General features: G+C 38.7%; 1 protein-coding gene across 2 annotated transcripts in view; it reads right to left on the minus strand.

Moving 5' to 3' along the window:
* The window catches only part of CFAP206 (cilia and flagella associated protein 206), a 35,944-nt gene extending 10,671 nt beyond the window's left edge, over positions 1–25,273 (minus strand). The window contains exons 1-9 of one of the 2 annotated variants that reach the window (XM_027551436.1): positions 24,962–25,272; positions 22,603–22,711; positions 21,830–21,913; positions 18,964–19,054; positions 17,150–17,338; positions 16,195–16,353; positions 14,482–14,690; positions 5,703–5,822; positions 1,123–1,321 (exon numbers count right to left, since the gene is read on the minus strand). In XM_027551436.1, coding sequence (XP_027407237.1) covers positions 1,123–1,321; positions 5,703–5,822; positions 14,482–14,690; positions 16,195–16,353; positions 17,150–17,338; positions 18,964–19,054; positions 21,830–21,913; positions 22,603–22,710 — 1,159 coding nt within the window. In that variant the 5' untranslated portion in view covers position 22,711; positions 24,962–25,272. Of the gene's footprint in view, positions 1–1,122; positions 1,322–5,702; positions 5,823–14,481; positions 14,691–16,194; positions 16,354–17,149; positions 17,339–18,963; positions 19,055–21,829; positions 21,914–22,602; positions 22,712–24,961 lie in introns of both variants that reach the window. The other variant, XM_027551437.1, reaches the window with a different exon arrangement.
* Positions 25,274–26,726: the final 1,453 nt, after the last annotated feature.

Below are 26,726 nucleotides of genomic sequence, written 5' to 3' on the forward strand. Positions count from 1 at the left end.
TTTAAGAGTGAGTGTTACCACTATATTTTATTTTTCACTTTCAAAAAAATAGAATTTGAAAAGGAAATTTAAAGAGTAAACTATTTAATTTCATTTTCTCAAAAAACTTTCCATTTTAGGCAACAATTCAATTCCCAAACTCTATTTTGACATTTCTTATGAATTTTGAGTTGTATTTAACTCAAATTATAGAAGGGGCTACAAATATAAAAAGAAGTTTATTGGTAAAGACAGCCTTTCTATAAGAATCAGTGCATCTCTTAAAGGGTCTAAAATAAGCTCAATTTTACAGGAGTAACATTTATTGATTCATAAATTTCTACCTGAATCTGGGGTAGATATATGGCAAAAAGCACTCTGAAAAAGTGGAGCTTTGTTTGCACAAATAGAGAAAGGATTAACATCCTTTTCTACTACAAACAAATTAACAAAATCACTAAGATTACAACTGAAACCCATAAGCACATGAAATCACTCTTAACCAAAACACTAATAATAACATCAGGAATGATCATTGTTGTTCAGTCGCTAAGTCGTGTCTGACTCTTTGTGACCCCATGGACTGTAGCATGCCAGGCTTCCATGTCCTTCACTATCTTCTGGAGTTTGCTCAAATTTATGTACATTGAGTTGGTGATGAAATCTAACCATCTCATCCTCTACTGCCCCCTTCTCCTTTTGCCTTCAATCTTTCTCAGCATCAGGGGCTTTTCCAATGGGTCAGCTCTTTGCATCAGGTGACCAAAGTATTGGAGCTTCAGCTTCAGCATCAGTCCTTCCAGTGAATATTCAGGACTGCTTTCCTTTAGGATGGACTGGTTGAATCTCCTTGCAGTCCAAGGGACTCTCAAGAGTCTTCTCCAACACCACAGTTAGAAAGCATTAATTCTTCAGCATCGGCCTTCTTTATGGTCCAGTGGTTATTGCTGGATAGCAGACTCTTCAGTTTATATATTTACAGTTTTCTACATTTTCTATAATGAACGTTAGTAGTCTTATAATCAAGAAAGATATTCAAAACTTTATCAGAAAGATAAAAGCTGAAAATTTTAAAACAAAAGAGTGACTTTATTCTAGAGGTAATTTTAATAGGAAGAGGAAATAATAGATGATTTCTATTACCTATGTGCTCTTTTATTCTACACACGTCAGTTTTCACAGTCACTCCATCAAGAAGAACTTGCATCACTTTCTCAGGAAAGAACAGGTCATGAGCCCCCAGGAATGGCTCAAGATGAGTAGTTAAATTACTAAGGATGCTAATCAAGACAGTTTCATCTTGAAAGCTAGTCCACAGGTTGGAAAGGGCAATGAAGATGGGCTGCAGAAGAGACAAAAATGTTCAAAATGTCACTGTTTAATAAAATTATAAATCACTCTTAAAAATTAGTACAAATTTCTGTTGTGATAAAGAGATTAATTCTCTTGTAAGACAAGTGAAAGTCTCATGAAGTTAGACAATAGAATCAGTAGAAATTGGACTCACAAATTACAAGAAAATAAACTTGTATTTCAAAGTATATTATTTTGGTATAATTGTTAGAAAGTTAGTTTATTCAAAAGAACCAAAGACATATGATCATGTAAGAAACATTCACGGACACTTCACTTCAAAAGGTCTAGAGGAAAAAAATCTTTTTTTAAAAAAATAGCTAAATATGACTCATTATAATTAGATTTATCTGGCTCAATTATGATTCAAAAGAACTTGGAAAGTCAGGGATACATCTTGGGGCATTTTCTTGTAAGCTATAAGTTAGAGATTTTGTGTTAGTGAGATAAAATATTTCTTTTTCATATTCATATAACAAAAAATTAATCAGGCCCTACTTATAAGTGAAATAACTTAGGCTTTTGTTCCTTGGTTTTTAAAATCAAATATTGAGAATGATTACAGAAAATTATCAGAAACTCAAAATGCTCCATAAAATATTGTAAATGCATATTGTATATCTTTGGGGCTCCCTGTGCTTAATTGCTCACTCATGTCTGACTCTTTGTGACCCCATGGACTGTAGCCCTCCAGGCTCCTCTGTCCATGGGGATTCCTTAGGCAAGAACACTGGAGTGGTTTACCATGGCCTCCTCCAGGGGATCTTCCCAACCCAGTGATCGCTCCCAGATTTGCCTAAAAAGGTGATGCAGATAATCAGAAAGTCGGAATACGTGCAGGTCTTGTAAACAAAGTGATTTTATCTATCTTTTCAGAAAGGTCACAAGTTACATCACCTCTTTGCTGGAGGCAATTTCTAACTAGCTACTATAAACATGCTTTCAACACTGCACTATGGATTATTTCTGTTGCCACAGACAATACTATGGACCACAGCCTTACCTAACTCAGTGAAGCTATGAGCCATGCTGCGTAGGGCCAACCAAGACAGACGGGTCATGGTGAAGAGTTCTGACAAAATGTGGTCCACTGGAGAAGGGAATGGCAAACCACTTCTGTATCCTTGCCTTGAGAACCCCATAAACAGCATGAAAAGGCAAAAAGATATGACACTGAAAGATGAACTCCTCAGGTTGGTAGGTGCCCAATATGCTACTGGAAAAGAGTGGAGAAATAACTCCAGAAAGAATGAAGAGATGGAGCCAAAGCAAAACAATACCCAGTTGTGGATGTGACTGGTGATGGAAGTAAATTCCAATGCTGTAAAGAGCAATATTGCATAGGAACCTGGAATGTTAGGTCCATGAATCAAGGCAAACTGGAAGTGATCAAACAGGAGGTGGCAAGAATGAACACTGATATTTTAGGAATCAGTGAACTAAAACAGACTGGGATGGGTGAACTTAACTCAGATAATTATATCTACTACTGTGGGAAAGAATCCCTTAGAAGAAATGGAGTAGCCCTCATAGTCAACAAGAGTCCAAAATGCAGTTCTTGGGTGCAATTCCAAAAATGACAGAATGATCTCTGTTCATTTCCAAGGCAAACCATTCAATATCACAATAATCCAAGTCTATGAACCAACCAGTAATGCTGAATAAGCTGAAGTTGAACAGTGCTATGAAGACCCTCTAGAACTAACACCCAAAAAGACGCCCTTTTCATTATAGGGGACTGGAATGCAAAAGTAGGAAGTCAAGAAACACCTGGAGTAACAGGCAAATTTGGCCTTGGAGGACAGAATGAATCAGGGCAAAGGCTTATAGAGTTTTGCTGAGAGAATGCACTGGTCATAGCAAACACCCTCTTCCAACAACACAAGAGACTCTACACATGGACATCACCAGATGATCAATACCAAAATCAGATTGATTATATTCTTTGCATCCAAAGATGGAGAAGCTCTATACAGTCAGTGAAAACAAGACCAGCAGCTGACTCTGGCTCATATCATGAACTCCTTATTGCAAAATAAAGACTTAAATTGAAGAAAGTAGGGAAAACCACTAGACCATTCAGGTATAACCTAAATCAAAACCCTTATGATTATACAGTAGAAGTGACAAACAGATTCCAGGGATTAGATCTGATAGAGTGCCTGAAGAACTATGAAGGTTCATGACATTGTACAGGAGGTGGTGATCAAGACCACCCCAAAGAAAAAGAAATGCAAAAAGGCAAAATGGTTGTCTGAGGAGGCCTTACGAATAGTAGAGAAGAGAAAGAGAAGTGAAAGGCAAAGGAGAAAAGGAAAGATATACCCATTTGAATGCAGAGTTCCAAACAATAGCAAGAAGAGATAAGAAAGCCTTCTTCAGTGATCAGTGCAAAGAAATAGAGAAAAACAATAGAATGGGAAAGACTAGAGATCTCTTCAAGAAAATTAGAGATACCAAGGGAATATTTCATTCAAGGATGGGCACAATAAAGGACAGAAATGGTATGGACTTAACAGAAGCATAAGATATTAAGAAGAGGTGGCAAGAAAACACAGAAGAACAATACAAACAAGATCTTCATAGCCCAGATAACCACGATGGTATGACCACTCACCTAGAGCCAGACATCCTGGAATCCGAAGTCAAGTGGGCCTTAGGAAGCATCACTACGAACAAAGCTAGTGGAGATGATGGAATTCCAGTTGAGCTATTTCAAATCCTAAAAGCTGATGCTGTAAAAGTGCTGCACTCAATATGCCAGCAAATTTGGAAAACTCAGCAGTGGCCACAAGACTGGAAAAAGTTAGTTTATCAACCCCAAAGAAAGGCAATGCCAAAGAATGTTCAAACTACTGCATAACTGCACTCCTCTCACATGATAGCAAAGTAATGCTCAAAATTCTTCAAGCCAGGATTCAACAGTACATGAGCCGTGAACTTCCAGATGTTCAAGCTGGTTTTAGAAAAGGCAGAGGAACCAGAGATCAAATTGCCAACATCTGTTGGATCATCAAAAAAGCAAGGGAGTTCCAGAAAAACATCTACTTCTGTTTTTTGACTATACCAAAGCCTTTGACTGTGTGGATCACAACAAAGTGTGGAAAATTCTTCAAGAGATGGGAATACCAGACCACCTAACCTGCCTCCTGAGAAATCTGTATGCAGGTCAAGAAGCAACAGTTAGAAATGGACATGGAACAACAGACTGGTTCCAAATTGGGAAAATGAGTACATCAAAGCTGTATATTGTCATCCTGCTTATTTAACTTATATGCAGAGTACATCATGCAAAATTTCGGGCTGGATGAAGCACAAGGTGGAATCAAGACTGCCGGGAGAAATGTCAATCTCAGATACACAGATGATACCACACTTATGGTTGAAAGCAAAGAATTAAAGAGCCTCTTGATGAAAGTGAAAGAGGAGAGTGAAAAACTTGGCTTAACACTCAGCACACAAAATCGAAGATGATGGCATCCAGTTCCATCACTTCATGGAAAATAGGTGGGGAAACAGTAGAAACAGTGACAGACTTTATTTTTGGAGCTTCAAAATCACTGCAGATGGTGACTGCAGCCATTAAATTAAAAGCCAAGAAAAGCTATGACCAACAAAAGCAAAGACATTACTTTGCCAACAAAGGTCTCTCTAGTCAAAGCTATGGTTTTTCCAGTAGAATCATGTATGGATGTGAGAGCTGGACCATAAGAAAGCTAAGCACCGAAGAATTGATGCTTTTAAACTGTGGTGTTGGAGAAGACTCTTGAGAATCCCTTGGACTGTAAGGATATCAAACCAGTCAATCCTAAAGGAAATCAGCCCTGAATATTTATTGGAAGGACTGATGCTGAAGCTGAGACTCCAATATTTTTGCCACCTGATATGAAGAACTGACTCATTGTGAAAGAGTCAGTTGAATCAGGGAAAGATCGCTGATGCTGGGAAAGATTGAATCAGGAGAAAAGGGGACGACAGAGGATGAGATGGTTGGACGGCATCACCAACTCGTTGGACAGAAGTTTGAGCAAGCTCTGGGAGTTAGTGATGGATAGGGAAGCCTAGCATGCTTCAGTCCGTGGGATCACAGGGAGTTGGACATGACTGAGCAAGTGAACTGACAGACAATACTGGTATCACGTACTTTGGTAGCAACTGCCTACTAAGAGAATCCTCTCAATCAACTTACAACAACCGAGTTCTATGATTATTAACTACAAAATAAGCAAAAAGAACAGGATCAAATTGTATAAAACTAATATCATATTTTCCATATTAAATACAATTAAAATTACTTTTGATCCAATTTTATGGGACTTCAAAGTTCCTTCACCCTTAAACAAGTTTCAAAGCTGATGACAAATGCTTACAAAGACTTGTGATGTTGGGACAGCCGTCTTTGACTTTACAGTCAATTTTAATTGTTCCAGCTGGGCTTCTAACTGCTTTATCATCATTTCCACTTCTTGAGCACAGGTAATTATATCTGACTGTGAAGACAACATAATTTGCATTAATATTTTGCTACACAATTATATATGTCTTAAGCCCTACTTGCTCCCCACATCTCCTGAAGGTGAGCTCAGTGAGGGCAAGGATTCTGATCTCTGGGGTATCCTGAACACCAAGAACAGTGCTAACATATGAACAGGGCCCCAGAAACGTTTGATGGATTGATGAACCCTTTGAAGTACAATGGCTATAATTTTTCTCAAATGCATACAGGTACTCTGATATTCCGGAGAAGGCAATGGCACCCCACTCCAGTACTCTTGCTTGGAAAATCCCATGGACGGAGGAGCCTGGTAGGCTGCAGTCCATGGGGTTGCTAAGAGTCGGACACGACTGAGCAACTTCACTTTCACTTTTCACTTTCATGCATTAGAGAAGGAAATGGCAACCTACTCCATGTTTTGCCTGGAGAATCCCAGGGACGGCGGAGCCTGGCAGGCTGCTGTCTATGGGGTCGCACAGAGTCGGACACGACTGAAGCGACTTAGCAGCAGCAGCAGCACTCTGATATTCAGCATAACTGCATTTCTAAGCAGTGGATCCTGTGACACATTAGCCCCACAATAAATATTTAGAAGTACAAAAAGAGGTAAGTACAAATAAGAAAAGTAAGGCACAGAAAGGTAAGTAAATTGCCCAAGGATACACAGTGAATGAGGGATAGAATCATGGTTCTACACCAGATCACCTGAGCCCCTGGCTCCTACCCCAAGCTGTGACCAGAAATGGCAGTGCATAGGTTTATTAGTACAAACAGTGTTCAAGAGTAACAATTACTGGAAGAGAAAAAAAGCTGCATTTGAGTTCTCAGATATCTGTAGACTAACAACATGCTTTACTACTATTTTTAAATGACAAAAAATAATTATAAGAAATATCAAATATTAGCCCTGCATTTCAACTAATGAATTTTTTCATTCACTTCTGTAATATATAGCCTGTTTTAATTTTACTTGTACTATTCTTTAAGCATCTCCTCTCCTCTTTCCTCATTCTCCCATTATTTATTTGTTATAATTTTATAAATATTTTCTCAAAATTATAATAATTTACATATCATTTATCCTATCTAATAAGTCTCTTGTCTACCCTTCTGTTCGTCCTCCCTTGACTGCTAGTTTTGTTTTAGAAATCAAAATATGAAAATGCAGTCCTTAACTTACTTAGATTTACATACAAACAACCAGAAACAAATAAATCTGCCTACTCCAGTAGGTCTGGAGTAGCTTTACTTATGGGTTTTAAGAGATGTGATGTATTAAGTAAAGCTACTCCAGAGCTACTCCCCCAAGCTATGCCTGTAGGCTCCATCTACAGATTAGACACACAGAACTTCTTCATTTTTCCTGACAGTGTCCTAGAACAATCACACTGTTTACATTTTACTGAAGAGAACTTGTTCATGACTATACAGAATTTTAATCGCAAAGCAAGTCCTCATAAATAAAGGGAAAAACATTCCGTGCTCCGGGATTAGAAGAATTAATACTGCTAAAATGACCGTACTACCCAAAGCTACCTACAGATTCAATATGATCCCTATCAAGATTCAATGGCATTTTCAAAGAGATAGAATGAACAATCCTCACATTTATATGGAATCACAAAAGACTTCAAATAGCCAAAGCACCTTGAGAAAGAAGAATAAAGCAGAAGGCATCATGCTAACTGGTTTCAAACTACTACAAAGTCACAAAGTCACAGTAATTGAAACAACATGGTACTGGCATCAAAACAACATGGTACTGGCATCAAAACAGACACATAGACCCATAAAACAGAACAGACAGTGCAGAAATAACCCATATATATACAGTCAATTAATTTACCACAAAGCACCAAGAATATTCAATGGAGAGAGGTTAGTCTCTTCAATAAATGGTGCTGGGAAGACTGTACAGCCACCTGCAAAGAACGAAACTGCACCACTATTTTACACCACACACAGAACCAATTCAAAGTGAATTAAGGACTTGAACGTTAGACCTGAAAACATAAACTCCTAGAAGAAAACATAAAACTCCTAGAAGAAAACATAAGCAGTAAAGTCTTGGTGAATTTTTTTTTCTGACATCAGAAACAAAGGTAACAAAAGCAAAAATCAACAGGTAGAACTGTATCAAACTAAAAAGCTGCACATCCAAAGAGACACAGATGTATAGAACAGTCTTTTGGACTCTGTGGGAGAGGGAGGGAGGATGATTTGGGAGAATGGCATTGAAACATGTATAATATCATATAAGAAATGAATCGCCAGTCCAGGTTCGATGCAGGATACAGGAAGCTTGGGGCTGGTGCACTGGGATGACCCAGAGGGATGGTATGGGGAGGGAGGTGGGAGGGGGGTTCAGGATTGGGAACACGTGTACACCCATGATGGATGCATGTTGATGTATGGCAAAAGCAATACAATATTGTAAAGTAAAAAAAATAATAATAAAATAATAAAAAGCTGCACAGTAAAAGGAAACCATCAATAAAATGAAAAGGCAACCAATGGAATGGGAGAAAATATTCACAAATCATGTATCTGATCAAAAATATATAAAGAACCCATACAACTCTAGCAAAAACAAACAATAAAATTTTTTAATGGCCAAAGAATCTGAATAGACTTTTTTCCAAAGAAGACATATAGATGGACAACAAATACATGAAAAATTGCTCAGCATCACTAATCACCAGGAAAATGCAAATCAAAACCAGAATGATATATCACTTCACATCTGACAGAATGGCTACTATCAAAATGACAAGAAAGAACAAGCATTGGCAAAGATACGTGGGGGAAAGGGAACACTTGTGCGCTGCTGGTGGGAATGTAACTCAGTGCAGCCAGTATGGAAAATCTGTAGAGAGGTTCTTCAAAAAATTAAAATAGACCTACCATATGATCCAACAATTCCATTTCTGGGTATTTACCTGGAGAAAATGAATACCTAACTAACTCAATACTAACTAACCTAACTAACCTAATACTAACTCAAAAAGATACATTCACTGATACATGCCCCCAGATTCACTGCAGCATCATTTACGAGGAAGTCCTGCCATTTGCAACAACATGAATGAACCTTGCAGGAATTTTACTAAGGGAAATATGTCTAACAAAGACAAATATCATATGATCTCACTTATACGAGGAATTTTTTTAAAATTGAAGAATAGTTGATTCACAATTTTGTGTTAATTTTTGATATACAGAAAGTGATCCAGTTACACATATACAACTTTTTCAGGTTCTTTTTCCATGATATATTATTACAATATATTGGATATTGTTCCCTGTGCTCTATAATAGGACCTTGTTGTTATATGTGGAATCTTTTTTTAAAAAATTGAACTCATAGATAGAGAACAGATTGGTAATTCCCATTGGTGGGGGGATGAGGTGGGCAAAATGGGTGAAGGGGATGAAAAGGTATACATTTCCACTTATAAGATACATGTCACAGGATGTAATACATAGCATGGTGACTATGACTGTAGTTCATAATACTGTATTGTACAATTGAAGTTGTTAAGAGAGGAGATCTTAAAAGTTCTCATCACAAGAAAAAAAACTGTAACTATATGTGCTGAAGAGTTTAACTAGATTTATTATGGTCACCATTTTGCAACATATTATAATTATGTGATACATCTGAAACAAATATAATCAATTGTATCTCAATAAAAAAAGCTATTTTCAGTATCCTTGATATTGCAGTAAGAAGTATTAATTTTATTGAATTTTGATCTTTATGTGCATAGTTTTTTAACAATCAGATCAAATAGAAAGTATACATAAAACACTTCTCTGAAAGTGGAAATGAAAGTCATTCAACCATGTCCAACTCTTTGTTCTCCAGGCCAGAAAACTGGAGGGGGTAGCCTTTCCCCTCTCCAGGGGATCTTCCCAACCCAGGGATCGAACCCAGGTCTCCAGCATTGCAGGCAGATTCTTTACCAGCTGAGCCACAAGGGAAGCCCAAGCATACTGGAGTGAGTAGCCTATCCCTTCTCCAGCGGGTAGCCTATCCCTTCAGACCCAAGAATCGAACCGGGATCTCCTACATTGCAGGCAGATTCTTTACCAACTGAGCTATCATGCATAGTAAAACACATAGTTCTCTTATATAACTGGATTGCAAGATGAATGAGCCTTTTTCTCCCCTCTCTAATAGAAAAGCATTTTTATATGAAAGAACAACTGGCAGACAAACTATGATTTTGGAGCCTTATCTATTGGCAGATAGTTTCCTGAGAGTCAATGAAATGAGTCCATCATTTTGGGAAAAGGATAGCTTTTGTTACCCATGATAAAATTCACATTTTGAAAAACTTGCATCTGCCACCATAAACTTGACAGCATCCTAACACAAAGCTATTTCTAATGAGATTGTTGGAGGCAAAAAACACAAGAATAAAGTCACAAACCTTCTTTTCATAGTGCAGTCCAAAAAATGCTTGGGGAAAGTATGTGTACCTAGCATTATTCTTCCTCTCCCCTACTTTTTAAATGATAAGTTTCTCATACTTTCTTCTATGAACATTTTTCAACAAATCTAAAACAAGCACAAATTCCACCTAACTGACATTTTACTTGCATTTTCAGAAAAATCAAGAAGCTCTGTGTAATCTATTCTGTGAATGGCCCTGCAAACACAGCTTGGGCAGAGGAAGCGTACAAAAGTCTTGACTTGTATATTTTAAGAAATGTTGTGTGTCATGCAACTTTTACTGGTACAATAACAATAAGTGGCTTTCTCTCTTTGGTAACTGCCGTGCTCATCAAAATCCCACAGAGGGTGGAATTCTGTTCTCTCAGCTAAGACAGTCAGCAAGACTGCAATCACTCCTTCCTTTCTCTTCCAGAATATTTGAATTTGTTCACTATAGCAGATAAAGTCCTGATCAAAAGACAATAACTCACCATCTTACCCAGGATATAACTGGATTTTCCAAATGTCTACATAAACTGAATGTAGCATTGACAAAAGAAAAATTTTTGAATCAATATTTCAAAAAATCTTATTAATATTTATTCAAATAATGTGACTTTAAAAAAGAGTATTCATAGATTTCATGGATAGGAAAAGGGTTCAGCTAAATATAAACTGAAGTATTTTATAACCTAGCAATAATACTCATTAAATTGTATCCATTCTGTAACGATCAACCTTCAACTGTAACTAAGGCAGATTGATGGGGGAAGGCTGGTGTATCAAAAACTACCATATCCTAGTCAGCCATAAAAAGAGATTTTGCCATCTGCAGTGGCGTGGATGGACCTGGAAGGTATGGTGCTTGGTGAAATAAGTCAGATAGAGAAAGACAAGTACTGTATGTTACCACTTATATGTGGAATCCACAAAATAAAACAGACTGCTGCTGCTGCTGCTGCTGCTAAGTTGCTTCAGTCATGTCCGACTCTGTGCCACCCCATAGATGGCAGCCCACCAGGCTCCCCTGTCCCTGGAATTCTCCAGGCAAGAACACTGGACTGGATTGCCATTTCCTTCTCCAATTCATGAAAGTGAAAAGTGAAAGTGAAGTTGTGTCTGACTCTTAGCGACCCCATGGACTGCAGCCCACCAGGCTCTTCCGTCCATGGGATTTTCCAGGCAAGTGTACTGGAGTGGGGCACCATTGCCTTTTCCGATAAAACAGACTAGTGAATATTTAAAAAAAAAAAAAAAGACTTGCAGATATAGAGAACAATATAATAGCTACTAGTGGAGAAGCGGGAAGGGCAAAATAGGGATAGGGGATTAAGAGATAAAAACTATAATGTAGAAAATAAATAAACTACAGGGATATATTTTTATACCACAAGGAACATAGCCAATATTCTATAATAACTAAAAACAGAGTACTATCTTTAAAATTTTTGAATGACTATGTTGTACACCTGAAACTAACATTGTAATTCAAGTATGTCTCAATAAAAATAAAAACAATAACAACAAAAAGAAACAGTGATTAAGCAGCAAGAAAGTCAGAAACTTAAAGAAAACTCATTCTGACTCTGACTAAAGGGAGAATGAAAGAGTCATGAAGAGTGCTAAGATCAGAATGTGAACTTTCTCAATAACATGAGCAACAAAGGGTTTGGAAAGGAGCTATTTCAAGAAAAGTAAGAGCCCTTACTTGTGCCCCTATTGAAACGAAGTTAGAATTGCTCTGCTAAGGCCCTGACGATGATGATGGTAAACACTGTTTGTCGTCATCATCATCTTCATCTGTCTGACAACACTGCTCTACCTTATTTACCTAGTGGGGGCTATCAGTAACCCCTTTTTACAGATGTGAGGACTAAGGCACAGAGAAGTCAAGCAACTTCATCAAGGACACAGATTTAGTAAGTAGCAATGGCAGGATTAGAACCTAGGAAGTCTGGCTGCAAGACCCACACTTGGCACTTCAGCCCTCTACTCACCATCTCTCTAGTAAGAGATGTAAGAGTAAGAACTCCAATGAGAATTCAAGACTGTCAGGGAATTTAAGACTTTCCTGGTGGTACAGTGGCTAAGACTCCTCGTTTCCAAAGCAGGGGGCACAGGTTTAATCCTTGGTCGAGGAGACAAGATCCCACTGAATGGCACAGCACCAAAAAGATTTTAAGACTGTCAGTTGGCTGAATACGATTCATGAGTGAAAGCTGTGAGAAGATACTATAGAAGGAACACATCCTCCACAACATCCTTAGAGTATATGTGACAGTTCCCCGAAGTTCTTTCTTATAATATCCCTTTTGAGCATAAAGGACAAAAGTAAATATGAGATTCTGCTCCTGTGGACCCCTACGCACTCAAACTGACAGTGAAATCCTCTTAGTATCTGACTAATTACAAAGGCTGCCAGCCGCAAGTCCATGTCAGGGGAACATCTACCCTGAAGAATGGTTTGGTTTCAGGGAGCTGATTTAGAGCCCTCCCTTCTGAAAGCAAACAGATAGTAGACAAGCTGTGAGGACCCCTCCTAGTTTGTTGCTATGAATTCATGTCTTTGGATGTTATCCTTCTCTCCTCTGTAGTGGAGGTAAGGAGAGAAGACAGACCTAGGGCATCCAAAAATAGTATCAAGGGATTTCCCTGGTGGTCAGTGGTTGGGAATCCATCTTGCAAGGTGGGGGACGTGGGTTCAATCCCTGGTCAGGAACTAGGATGCCATGCGCTGTGGAGCAACTTAACTGGTACGCCACAACGAGAGACCCCGTGTGCCACAACTACTGAAGCCCGCGTGCTCTGGAGCCTGCACGCTGCAGCTACTGTGCCTGCGAGCCACAAGTAGAGTCCATGCATCGCAGTGAAAGATCTCACACGACACAGTGAGGATCGTGAGCGCCACGACAAAGACCTGACACAGCCTTATCAAAACAAACGAACAAAGTACTACTGAGTAATCAACATACATGTGAAAACAAAAAGGGGGGCAGAACACAGCCTGTTGTATCCCTCAAGACATTAGTATTCACTTGCACAAAAGACAGTTCCACCAATCCTGTGGTCTTACGGGTACTGGAAAATAAGAGGCTGTGTGAAGGGAAACAGCGACTGGGGGGTGGATGTATTAATCAATTCAGCGGGGTAATATAGAGGTGTACCAAATCAAAACGCTGTACAATTCAAATATCCTACAACTTTGTCAATTACACCTCAATATAGCTAGGGGGAAAAAAACAGAAAACAAAACAGTAACTGGTAGAAACTTAGTTTGCTGCCATGACACAGTTAAGAAACTGTGTTTCCTGGAATCTTAGGATGGCTTGGGAATGCTCCTTGAGGAAAAGGGCCTCTGATCCTTTGGTCTAGATACTTGCTTTATATTTTAAGGAGTAAGTAAACTTCTTCTGGGTAAGTTTCTATTAGAAAGGGCTCTGATGCTTTTTAAAAAAAAGTTGAAAATCACCACTTTACCATACCATATTTTCCAACTCTTTGCAGGGAGAGTGTTTGGTTTGTTTATTAGATCTAGAGAAGCAGGAAAAAAATCTCCTCCACCAAATTTTACAATTAGAACAAGTAATTACATAAAAGTTCTTTGAGTGCCAAAAACCTGCCAAACTATATGTTAAACACTTGTTCTGAATGAAAGCAAACAATGCAACATGTCTTATACACAGACATATACCTGCATTACCATACCATGCAACAATCATATTACCAAGGACCAAAGAGAATCAACTATCAAAAATCCTCTCAACGCACCTTCATTAAAATCAGCATCCAACTCTCCCATTTCTATTTCAGTCCTTGATCCTACAGACGCAATATATGCTGAACACTTATTAAGGTTGCTTTCTTTATCAATGACCTGGTCACCCCACAATGTATAAGGAGGTTGTGATAAACAGCAAACAAGGCCCTACTATATAGCATGGGGAAATATATTCAATATCCTATAATAAACCATTAAGGAAAAGAATGTTTAAAAAGTTGGAACCTGGATCACAGTAAGTGGAAAAGTTGGAACCTGGATCATAGAAAGTGCTAAAAAAAAAAAAAAACCTATTTAATCAGTGGCTTTTTTTAAAATTAAGCTCAACATTTAATTCAAAGCAAGTGTATATATGTCAATATATACACATATATACATATACATATATGAGGTTGCATTCTGTGGAAATGGCCAGCTCTTAAGACAATAACTCACCAAAATGACCTGAAGGAAGATCTCGCATTGCCGCACATTATATAGGGCTTCTCTTAACATATAAGGCTGAAGTTCTTGACTCATGAGGGGATTCTTTGCTACCTTCTCCAGGATGGCTGTGTAGCGGTATGCCTGTTCCTGAACCACTTCAAGCTGGGAATCAACATGCTGAGTGGTGGCTGGGATTGCTTCCTGTAGAATAGCTGGCACTGGTTTGAAAGGCATAATAAAGGAAACATGAGGCAAGCTAAAAGAATTCAGAAAAACAAAGCCTAGAAAGTAGTCATATTTAAACAGTAGGTTGAGTCCATTTTTTTTTCTTAACCAAATTAATAATAAAGAGGCAGGTGTTTCATCACTTCTATATCAGGAAGGAAAGAACAAAAAAGAAAAACTTATCAAAAAACAAATAAAACAAAACACCACACTGCCGGAATAAGAACTAAAAGTTAAATCAGATCACCTTGTCAACAAAATACAGAAGAGTCTAAAGAACAGACAGGCTTTGGTGTTATGTGCAATTAATTACGTGCTTCTAGAAAAGCCACTATTATCTCTTCTGTGAATCTTCTTTATGCTTGTAAAAAAGGAAATAAAAGAGTACCACTTAAGAAACTCACTGGGATACAGGAAAACAACAGAATCATCTAGCAAAGTAGGGAAATGTATGAAGAATGGGAATTGGACTTTTTAGAACACTTTTTAAATTGCAAAAACAATTACCCTATTGTACTAGATCAGTGATCTGGTAATAGACACTAACACCTTCTCAGTGGGCCTACATGTGTGCCACACACACAAGGAATTTACTCCTACTGGTTGGTCTTTGAGCAAATATTTCAACAAATGCTTTCAAACTTATAGAGATAATGAATGCATTAAGTATGTAACAGCATAGTAGAGGCTCTGGATTTATATACTTGCAAATATTCTCCTCTTATTCTATTTCATTCCATTAACCACATCAGCAACAGTTTTCTTTTCAGGGTGATTTTCATTTTTTGAATCACTGAATTTTATTCCATTTTGATTATTTGGCTTGGAGGGCTTCCCAGGTGGTACCAACAGTAAAAAATCCACCTGCCAATGCAGGAGATGCAAGAGATGCGAGTTTGATCTCTGGGTTGGGAAGATCCCCTAGAGTAGGAAATAACAACCACTCCAGTTTTCTTTCCTGGAAAATCCCATGGACAGAAGAGCCTGGTGGGCTACAGTCCATGGGATTGCAAAAAGTCAGACACAACTGAGCATATATGCATGCAAAGAACATAGAGGTCCATTGAATTGGGGAGGCTGGACTCTGGAGGTCCTCTCGATCCTTTTACTGATTCACACCCCATACTAGCTTCATGTGCAGCGCATGCTCAGTCGTGTCTGACTCTTTTGACCTAATGGACTGTAGCCCACCAAGCTCCTCTGTCCATGGAATTTCCAGTAAGAATACTGGAGTGGGTTGCCATTTCCTACTCCAGGGGACCTTCCCAATGCAGGGATCAAAGCCCCTGGCTTCATGGTACATAAAAATGTATGGTCTTGCCCCAATAACATGAAAGATTACTGTACATTATGAACAGTAGGCAGTATCTAAGGTATAATCAAAACTGCAAATGTTAAACCTAAGAATACCAGTGATGTACTGTGTATTATTTTCCTCTGTTTCCATTAAAATTTAAACCTGTGTAACCTATAGAATTAACCTAATGATATACCTACAGTCATCAATGCCTTCTCCTCCCTTTCCACAGTCTCTGTTAAATAAACGAATTCCAGTCACAATCATGGTGAGTTCTTTCAGCTGGCGTTCTTTGTCTTTCTTGGAAAGAGTTAGAAATGTCCCAAGTTCAGTTTGAGGAAATACACTCTGTAGGGCAGCTAAACAAACCACGAAAAGGACAACAAAATGGTAGAATAAAGATACCAGAACTTAAATAGCAAGTCTCTTTCAGCAGAAACCTAAGGGGCTTGTCTTTATAGAGTTACTTAGATGATTCTTTAACTGTCTGATACCTGATTCCAGAATACTTGGCAAAATTTAGCATACATCAAAGCTGAGCTGCTAAAAATAATGCCATTGCCTCACATCTTTTTCTACAATTATGCATCCATCAGTAATTTTTTGGCAATGGGCATTAAAACAAACTCTATGAGTAGGATTCTGAGTAGAAAAAAAAATGATGCTTTAAAAGCATTATGGAAGAAAGCCATGGGAAGATTAGAGATATTGCCTATTCCTTATCTTATATACAAAACTGGGCAAGTATTTCCTAAGGATAAAACAGTGTTGTTTACCTTCATCCATCCTAGAAGAAAAACTCAACTCCTTTCACCAGTATGAAATTTACTCTCCCAACATTTCCCACTCCTCAGCCAGCCTGGTACTCTTAATCATACTGCCAATGCTTCTCTAGTGAGGAGTAATACGTCCCTAGGTACATACAGCTCTAAGAAGATGAACATATTCACTTCCCAGAGGTGCTACTTGAGTTTTAGTGATGCTACACTGTGTAAGAGGAATGTGGGTAAATTTTAACCTCTTATTTGCGCTAATTTTTTTTTTCAGACAAAAGGAGAAAACTTCAACGTTCAGCACTTGTAATTCACCATATTTTATAAGATACGATGTTCACGTATGTTCACACATGGAATGGAAATGATGTACATTTTTTACCTGTTGCCTCTCTGACAATCTTGATGTCTGTTGGGGACCCCAGCCCAGAACGCAGTAACACGTAGCTGACGATCTTGCGGTAGAGGCTTTCCAGCTCCTCTCGGACACATGCTCGACTGTCTGTAATCTCTCTGCTAACAGAACTTAATCTAGACTCTATGACCCGGTGATGTTCTTCAAGAAATTCCTCTAAAAATGGCAATAGACAATGTTCCATATATTGATACTTTGAATTCTTCTCCAATAAGAAAATAGGACCAGAGGGGGAAATGGCATGGTATGGAAATTTTACTGCATGAAAACAAGTATTTGCTTAGGATATAGTCATCAAAACAAAAAAATAAATAGTGGCCAGCAAGTAACTTCAAGACAAAAATCTGGTGGCAAAGATGTACTACTGTGATTTAAATGGCATACTTTGTCAAAACATGTAAGACATTTAAACAGACAATCCAAACATAATAGATAGGGCTAAAACCTCCTAGTTAAGCAGGAAGTATACAAGACATTTTATAATATACATTATAAACATTATATACACATATTACGTATGTATATACATTATAAACATATACAGTATAAATTATATGTACTATCTATATGCTATTGGTAAGCACATATAGTATACTATATGTAAGCAAATATAAATACCCATAAAGATAGTATAAATTTTCCTCTTCAACTATGTGTGTTTCTATTTTAATTCTAGATAAATTTCCTTTGAATGGCATTACTGTAATACAATATTGCATCAGGAACTGTATCCCTCACCCTTCTTCCTGTGATACAGTGAGGTTTAAGCTTAATTGTGGCAGAAGCCACACTTCACCAGCACTATAATTTTTGCAACTAAGTCAATTAGATACCCTTTAACAAGGGCAATAATTAAAATATCAACCATACACAATTCATAGCTATAACTTTACCACAAAACCTCAAACTTTGAAATTAAGAAAAATCTAAATTACATCAATTCATTACTATTATTTTAAAATGTCATTGTGATGGTTTAGTCACTAAGTTGTGTCCAACTTGTGACCCCATGTACAGTAGCCTGCCAGGCTCCTCTGTCCATGTGGATTCTCTAGGCAAGAATACTGGAGTGGGTTGGCAGCTCCTTCTCCAGGGGATCTTCCCAACCCAGGAATCAAACCCAGGTCTTCTGCGTTGCAGGCAGATTCTTTACCAACTGAGCCACGAGGGAAGCCCTAAAATGCCATTATTATTAATCAAAAAAGCAAGATACATGATTTTACACATATAGCATAACTAAAAGTTTAATACATAAAGAGAAAAAAGACAATGAAAATAACCAAATGGTTAATAATGATATCATTACAGTCAGCAGAGGCAATCTTTATTTCCCTTTTTATCTTGTTTCCAGTTTATCTCAGATGTATGTAATAAATGATTTACATACAAAATATGTTCTGAGCTTATATTTCCCATCATTAACTTCATTTTTCGGTAAGTTACATAATTTAGGAAAGCATTGTGAGATAATAATATAAACCAGGAACCAAAAAAATCAGCAAATTAAAAATTTTAACTTCAGTGGGCTGGCTGCTTTATGATATTATATATTAGTCGTATAACAGTTAAAGCACAATAGACTCAGAAACTTTTGACACTCATTAAGGCCAATGGTCTCATTTAGCATCTCCAATATTATCACATTCTTCAAAGTTGGAAAAAATTTCAAAAGACAGGCAAAAAAGTTAAATTGTTCTTCATCAACCAAATGAAGCCCTATAACCTGAAATACAAAATGAATCTTCTTTTAAAGGGTATCAATATAGGTAGATATACATTACCTCGACTTGTATAATTCATATCAAAATAGACTTGCATCTTAATGGTGTCCAGGGAAGGATTTTTGCTGTCCAATAGCCGATTCACACAAAGCTAAAAGAGAATATCCCATAAATGCTTCTAGTTATATTTTCTGAAGCAATTAAAAGTATTTTCCAATGTTATTTTTAAAATCAAAGAGAAACATCAAAGCAATAGCTTCTGATATTTATCTACCAATAACCCCTTTTATTATTTTTTTCCTCAGAACTTCATGCTTTATAGATCATTTAACCAATAACATTTATTAAGTAATAAGCTATTTCCCCTGAGTTAGCCAATATTACCATACCCAGGTGGCTAATAGTCTAATTGGAGGCAAGGACCTCGACAAGGCCAGTCTCTGAAGACTGAATGTGGGTGGACATTGCATGAAGCTTATGCTCATGTCTGGAGCTCTCCTTGAGTTCCTCATTACCATTTATTTGAACCTTCATGCTCCCTTTTTTTTAGCTGATGCTGGAGGTCATGTCCATTTTATAAGAAGCTGCTGTGGCAACCATCCTCTGGTCACAGACAATCTCTGACCCTGCCTCCTGTTTCAAAATTTCTTCCTCTGGTCCATTTTCTCCTGTCTGCCTTCCTCTGCCCCCTCCCCACACCGACACACACACAGATAGCTTATCCTCCTCCTCTGTGTTGCCTTGTTATGATAGACAGTTAACCTGAATTTTTCTTTTCTCCTCTCTTCGCCATCCCCCAACCCCACTCTTCCCTCTCTCATGTTGGACTTTATGTCTGTACCTGGCAGGCACATCAACAGCTTCACTCAGCCCACCTCCCAGGGCACCAACACTACTTTCCTGGGAGAAGGGAGAGGAGAAAGCAGGAGTGAGGATGGGACACCTGGACTGTTCCAGGTGGAGAGGTGCCGGTCCAAGCACAGACTTTACAAGTGCAAAAATTAGCACATCCACATGATTCTTAATTGAGAAAAAAGGAAACACTTTTTATCACTTGAATTATGATATAAATTGACAGTTAATGTCCCTGTTACATTAAAAGTACACTGAGCATAGGGAACTATATTCAATATCCTGGGATAAACCATAATGGAAAAGAATATAAAAAAGAATTTATATATGTGTGTATAACTGATTCACTTTGCTGTGCAGTGGAAATTAACACAATATTGTAAGTCAACTACACTGCAATAAGAAAAATAAAATTCAAAAAATATATCAAACTCTTGCCAACTTAGTTGAGTTAGAGGGGGTGAAAATTGCTTCTAAAGCCATGAAAAGGAGAAAAACACTTTCTGCCCCTCCTTGGTTCTTCTCCACGGCTTTCCAACAAAATTTCTGACTGACCATTAGTCATTTCCCCTATTGCTAAGAACAGGCTTTATAGCACATTCTTAGTTTCAGCACAGAAAGACCCAGCTCTCAGCTGCCATAGAGAATCATGGAGTTTCTTCTGCATGTTATCCTAACAACATATTCTGTAGTTTCAATCTTCCAAAGCTCTTCTTGATCCTCTAATATCTGCGGACAGACCTATGTTTCACTATGGAAATTGCTGGCTGAGAGAGAAGATGGAGATGATGAAAATTTTCTCTGCCATTTGTTTGAGCTCAGAAAATATCCACATACAAGTCTGGGAAAGCTTATTTCAAGTCTTTTGTGTGAAGGAGGGAATTAAAATCATTAAGCCCAGGAGGAAAAATAATGTTGAAATTTTAGGAAATCCATTCACAAATATTTAGAAAATAAACATGTAAGTATCTAAACCCAGTGAGTCAAACTTAAAACATATGGAAAAATTAACAGTATCTAAAGTTCCTGCCTTCTTTAGTTCTTACAACTGCTTTTCAGGCACATCTACTTGATTTCCTTCTTTTTTTTTTTTCTTTTATAGTAGATCATTTATGGTTAGCTCTTCATCTGTTTTAAATACAGCAGTGTATAGATGTCAATCTCAAATTCCCAAACTATCCTATGAATCATTTTGCTCTTGGGTTCAATTTTCCTTTTAGAAAACACAAATTATGTTGAATCAATAATTATATGAATACGAATTTGTATATAACTTAACTGTATATTAGTTAATTTTCTCAATGTCTCATTAGATGAATAAGATGTCTCTAAAATACTGCGGCAGACACTGCCAGCATCCATACCCCTCCTTCCTTACTAACAAAGCCTCAATCTGGATTAAGGCAGAGATTTCCTTTCAGCTAAAAAAGGAAAGAGGAAAACAATCAATATCCCAGGCTCACTTGAAATATCATTCTATTCAATAAATGCAAGGGCTTCCCAGGAGGCACAGTGATAAAGAATCCACCTGCCAATGCAGGAGACACAGGAGGTATGGTTCAGTCCCTGGGTTGGGAAGGTCCCCTGGAGAAGGAAATGACAGCCCACTCCAGTATTCTTGCCTGGAGAATTCCACAGACAGAGGAGCCTGGTAGGCCACAGCACATGGGCTGGCAAACAGTCAGATGCGACTGAGCACGCAGGCAGGCCACAAATGGGGAGAGATGGGGGAGTTCTGGGAAAGCCCATTATTTTCCAAAAACAAAGCGACAGATCCAATTGCACACACATTTTGACCTTTGTCCTCTCACCTTATACCTGCCTAAAGGTGGAAGAGCTTTCTTGTGACCCTGGGGTGAAAACACATGCATGATGGTGACCTAGGAAGTCAGGAAAAACAACCTATGAACCTCTAGACGTCATCCTATGAGAAAAAATTTAATCTCTAATTTGTTTGCACCACTGTTTGGTGGGGTTTTGTTTCATGGAGCTGAAGGCACTATTGATCAACACAAATCAAATATTTAGAATTGTGAGTAAATCATTCAAAATTTGAGAATTGTTGGATAATCACCTTTACCAGTTTCTGCACATCACTTTTTGTGAGCGTTCTATCCGTGTTAAAGCCATTACTCGGGTCCAGAACAACAGCTTTCACCTGAGAGTAGGAAAAAGTCCATTACATTTATTTCATATTACTACAACATTAGTTTAATGTTTTTCCACTTTTAAAATAACTCCCTCTTAAAAAAAATAAAATAAAATAACTCCCTCTTGATTACCCAGGGGTCGATCATTCAGCTGAGTTTCTTACAACCCAGTTTATCAGCATCTTCATCAGAAACTGGAGAAAGGGAAGAATTTTATCTTGGGAAACTAATTTGAATATTTTTACCATATTTTTATTGTGTATTATTATACCAAAAGCAAGAATAGAGAGATATCAAGGAAATGAGTAATTTTTACAACAGTGAACAATACATGTTAAAAAGAAAAAAACTTACAACACAGGAAAAACATTATTGATGTTTCTAAGATTCTTTGAGATCTTCTAAATCAGTCTCTTAAACCTAGAACTAACATGCTTTATAGATTTAAAAAAAAAACAACAACAGTATTTTTGCCTGGAAAAATCCCATGGACAGAGGAGCCTCACAGGCTACAATTCATGCAGTTGCAAAGAGTTAGACACGACTGAGCACACCCAAACACAATTTGTCTACCAATCGCCATAGGTTTTCAACGGAATAAGTTAAGAAAACATCACAGAATTCTAATAGCAAGATAGGCACTGCTGAAAAAATTTTTTTTAACAAAGCAGTAATTCACAAAAATATTTATTCTTACCATAAAAGCAACCAGAGTTTCAGGAACAATCTCTCCATGGGCTGCACATTCTTGTCCTATTTCTCGAATGATATTCTTTATAACACTTTCAGCCTGAGTGGGAGGCATTCTAAATAAAAAGATTTTTTTAATTGTATTTATATTTTTTCCTTTTGAGATTTAACCACTAATATATTTGTAAAGAGTAATATTATTTATTAACTTAATAATATTTACTAGTATACAGGCCCCTCTTGTTTTTCCTTAGTTGGTTTCATATTTATAAAAATGAAGGACTGATGATAACAGTGAGAGCAATTGGGACTTAATGATTGAAACATTTCCTCTTTATTTAAATGATGGTGGTTATCAAAAGTACCCTTATAACATGATATTTTTTAATTAAAAAAATGTTAAACAGTATTAGAAATGGGGGATGGGTAGGAGTAGAATTAGTGAGAAATTCCACTATGTAGGCGGCAAAATCAGCTTGAAACAGGACATGCTTATTTCATCACATTCACTAAATGACCTTTCATAATTATCAGAGACTCTTGGAACACAATTCTTGCTCAAATCATCAAAATTCTATTTCTTGCACATCCAAGTGAAGGTTTAGACTCTTGATTAAAAACATAAAAGCAAAAAAACCAAAACATATAACGAGTTATGGATCACGGGGAAAAAAATGAACTCCTGGTGAAAAGGTGGTAGGTGTTAATAGTGATCAGGTTTTCTGATCTAAGCACAGGGGAAATTAGCATGCAGAGAATACAAAGGCATGTCAGGTAGGTAAAGATCACTTTCAGCATATCAGGGTTCAGGTAAGGTTAACAACACCTGGCATCTAGTCCAGGAGAACCAGAGAGCCTGGTTTCCATTGTGCCCTGTTTTCTAGCTGAAACCTTGGCCATTTCCTTAACTTCTCTTTGAAGTGATTTTCTCATCTGAAAAGTATGAATCCTACTACTACTCTCTCCCGGGAGCTGTCCTGAGGACGGAGTTCTATATCAGTTCAGTTCTGTTCAGTTCAGTCGCTCAGTCGTGTCCGATTCTTTGCGACCCCATGGACTGCAGCAGGCCAGGCCTCCCAGTCCACCACTAACTCCTGGATTTTACACAAACTCATGTCCACTGAGTCGGTGATGCCATCCAAGCATCTTATCCTCTATACAATGCTGTCTAGATTGGTCATAGCTTTTCTTTCAAGGAGCAAACATCTTTTAATTTCATGGCTTCAGTCACCATCTGCAGTGATTTTGGAGCCCAAGAATATAAAGTCTGTCACTGTTTCCATTGTTTCCCCATCTATTTGCCATGTTATGACCAACCTAGATAGCATATTCAAAAGCAGAGACATTACTTTGCCAACAAAGGTTCGTCTAGTCAAGGCTATGGTTTTTCCTGTGGTCATGTATGGATGTGAGAGCTGGACTGTGAAGAAGGCTGAGCACCGAAGAATTGATGCTTTTGAACTGTGGTGTTGGAGAAGACTCTTGAGAGTCTCTTGGACTGCAAGGAGATCCAACCAGTCCATTCTAAAGGAGATCGGCCCTGGGATTTCTTTGGAAGGAATGATGCTAAAGCTGAAACTCCAGTACTTTGGCCACCTCACGCAAAGATTTGACTCATTGGAAAAGACTGATGCTGGGAGGGATTGGGGGCAGCAGGAGAAGGGGACGACAGAGGATGAGATGGCTGGATGGCATTACTGACTCGATGGACATGAGTCTGAGTGAACTCCGGGAGTTGGTGATGGACAGGGAGGCCTGGCATGATGCGATCCATGGGGTCGCAAAGAGTCCGACACGACTGAGCGACTGATCTGATCTAATCTGATCTGACGGGACCAGAGGCCAAGATCTTAGTTTTCTGAATGTTGAGTTTTAAGCCAACTTTCTCACTCTCCTCTCTCACTTTCATCAAGAGGCTCTTTAGTTCCTCTTCACTTTCTGCCAGTAGGGTGGTGTCATTTGTGTATCTGTGGTTATTGATATTTCTCCCAGCAATCCTGATTCCAGCTTGTGCTTTATCCAGCCGAACATTTCGCAAGATGTACTCCGCATATACGTTAAGTAAGCAGGGTGACAATATACAGCCTTGACGTACTCCTTTCCCAGTCTATATACTTAGTTGTTAACATAGCGTTGGCAGAAAGTAAGCGCATCAAACAGCAGTTGGTAACTAACAAACGCCTGCTCAATGAATAGAAGCCGCGCGTGTGCGCGTGCGCCGTCGGGCACCTGGTACAGGTCTCTGCGGGTTCTCCTCAGTCCCCGCCCCCTGGCCCTCCTCACAACCCCCGCCTCAGCCTAAACCCCCCGAGTTCTAGCCGGCGGGGGTGCGAGCGGTGCCGAGCAGCACTGGTTAGCGATCTGACCTGGGGACCTGTGAGCCTCCGACCAGAAGCGACCGCTCTTTACGCTCAGCGGCGGGGCCTGAAGAGTCCTTACTGTCAGTTTCCCCTGATCCAGGTTAGACGACATGCTGCCCCTGCCCAGGCTCCGTCCGCTGACCCATGCTCGCCTCCTCGCGAGGTACACTCCGGGATCAAGGGCGCGGAGCCCGGGGTGGGCTGACCTTGGCTGTAGTGAAGAGCTAGAGCCGGGTCTACCCAATTCTTCCCTGGGGCTATCACGGCAGTCCAGCACTCTTGGAGTAACCATGGAGACCAAACGCTAGGGCCCGAAAGGGGCGGGGCCTGGGCGTGGGTAGAGCCAAGGTGGGGAGGCGTGGCTGGGTCCAAAAGAGAGCCTTTTACTGGAAGGGATGGGCGAGAATAACTTAAAAAAAAAAAAAAAAAAAAAAAGACAAGCAAGATACAGAGAGACCCAAAGCTCAGACAGAAGAAGACAGGTTCACTACACCTCAGTGAACTAAAGGATGTCAAAAACTAGATTTCTTAAACAACCGTATTAGCAGCGTGGAAACCTATACAGTGTTTTTTAAAAAAAAAAGAAAAAAAGGAGATATGGGCAAATTCTCTGCAAGTATCAGTAGACTCATGATTAAGGATCTCTAACTAAGATCATGGCATCTGGTCCCATCACTTCATGGGAAATAGATGGGAAACAGTGGAAACAGTGTCAGACTTTATTTTGGGGGGCTCCAAAATCACTGCAGATGGTGACTGCAGCCATGAAATTAAAAGACGCTTACTCCTTGGAAGGAAAGTTATGACCAACCTAGATAGCATATCAAAAGCAGAGACACTACTTTGCCAACAAAGGTCCATCTAGTCAAGGCTATGGTTTTTCCAGTGGTCATGTATGGATGTGAGAGTTGGACTGTGAAGAAAGCTGAGCACCGAAGAACTGATGCTTTTGAACTGTGGTGTTGGAGAAGACTCTTGAGAGTTCCTTGGACTGCAAGGAGATCCAACCAGTCCATTCTAAAGGAGATCAGTCCTGGGTGTTCTTTGGAAGGAGTGATGAAACTCCAGTACTTTGGCTACCTCATGCGAAGAGTTGACTCATTGGAAAAGACTGATGCTGGAAGGGATTGGGGGCAGGAGGAGAAGTGAACTCTCCTTGAGTTGGAGTGAACTCCGGGAGTTGGTGATGGATAGGGAGGCCTGGCGTGCTGCGATTCATGGGGTCGCAAAGAGTCGGACACCACTGAGTGACTGAACTGAACTGAACTGAATGTATCTGAACAGCATTTATATGGATGTTCACTTATAACTATTCAATGGTGCACATGTTACATTAACCTTTTCTGTATATGTTATATTTCATAATAAAAAGTAAAGAAAAGGCACAATAATGGAGAACTTCTCCACTTCGGGTTATGCTTTTGGGCTATATAGGTCATTAAAATAGAGCTGCATCCTGGTTTCCAGAAATCCTCAAAGTTAAAATAAAAGTTCAGATCTCGTGCTTTTCACCTATCTCACTCATGTTCTCTATTATTATCCATGCACTGTGCAACAGTTGGCTATTTTTTCAAAACACAAACCATCATGTTAGTCTATGAAATATGCGTGGTTTACCAGTTTTGAAACGGAGGAAGTCATAGTCTTAGAATTAGCTGACAATGTACTTTTCCAGTTTAACTTTCCTTCTCCACAGAAATGTTTGCTAATGCAGTGGGTAGCTGAATTTTCAGAATAATGATGAAAAAGAAACCGTTGCTCAAGGAAGACA

This window comes from Bos indicus x Bos taurus, chromosome 9 (assembly GCF_003369695.1).
Source record: "Bos indicus x Bos taurus breed Angus x Brahman F1 hybrid chromosome 9, Bos_hybrid_MaternalHap_v2.0, whole genome shotgun sequence".
NCBI classification, from domain to species: domain Eukaryota; kingdom Metazoa; phylum Chordata; class Mammalia; order Artiodactyla; family Bovidae; genus Bos; species Bos indicus x Bos taurus.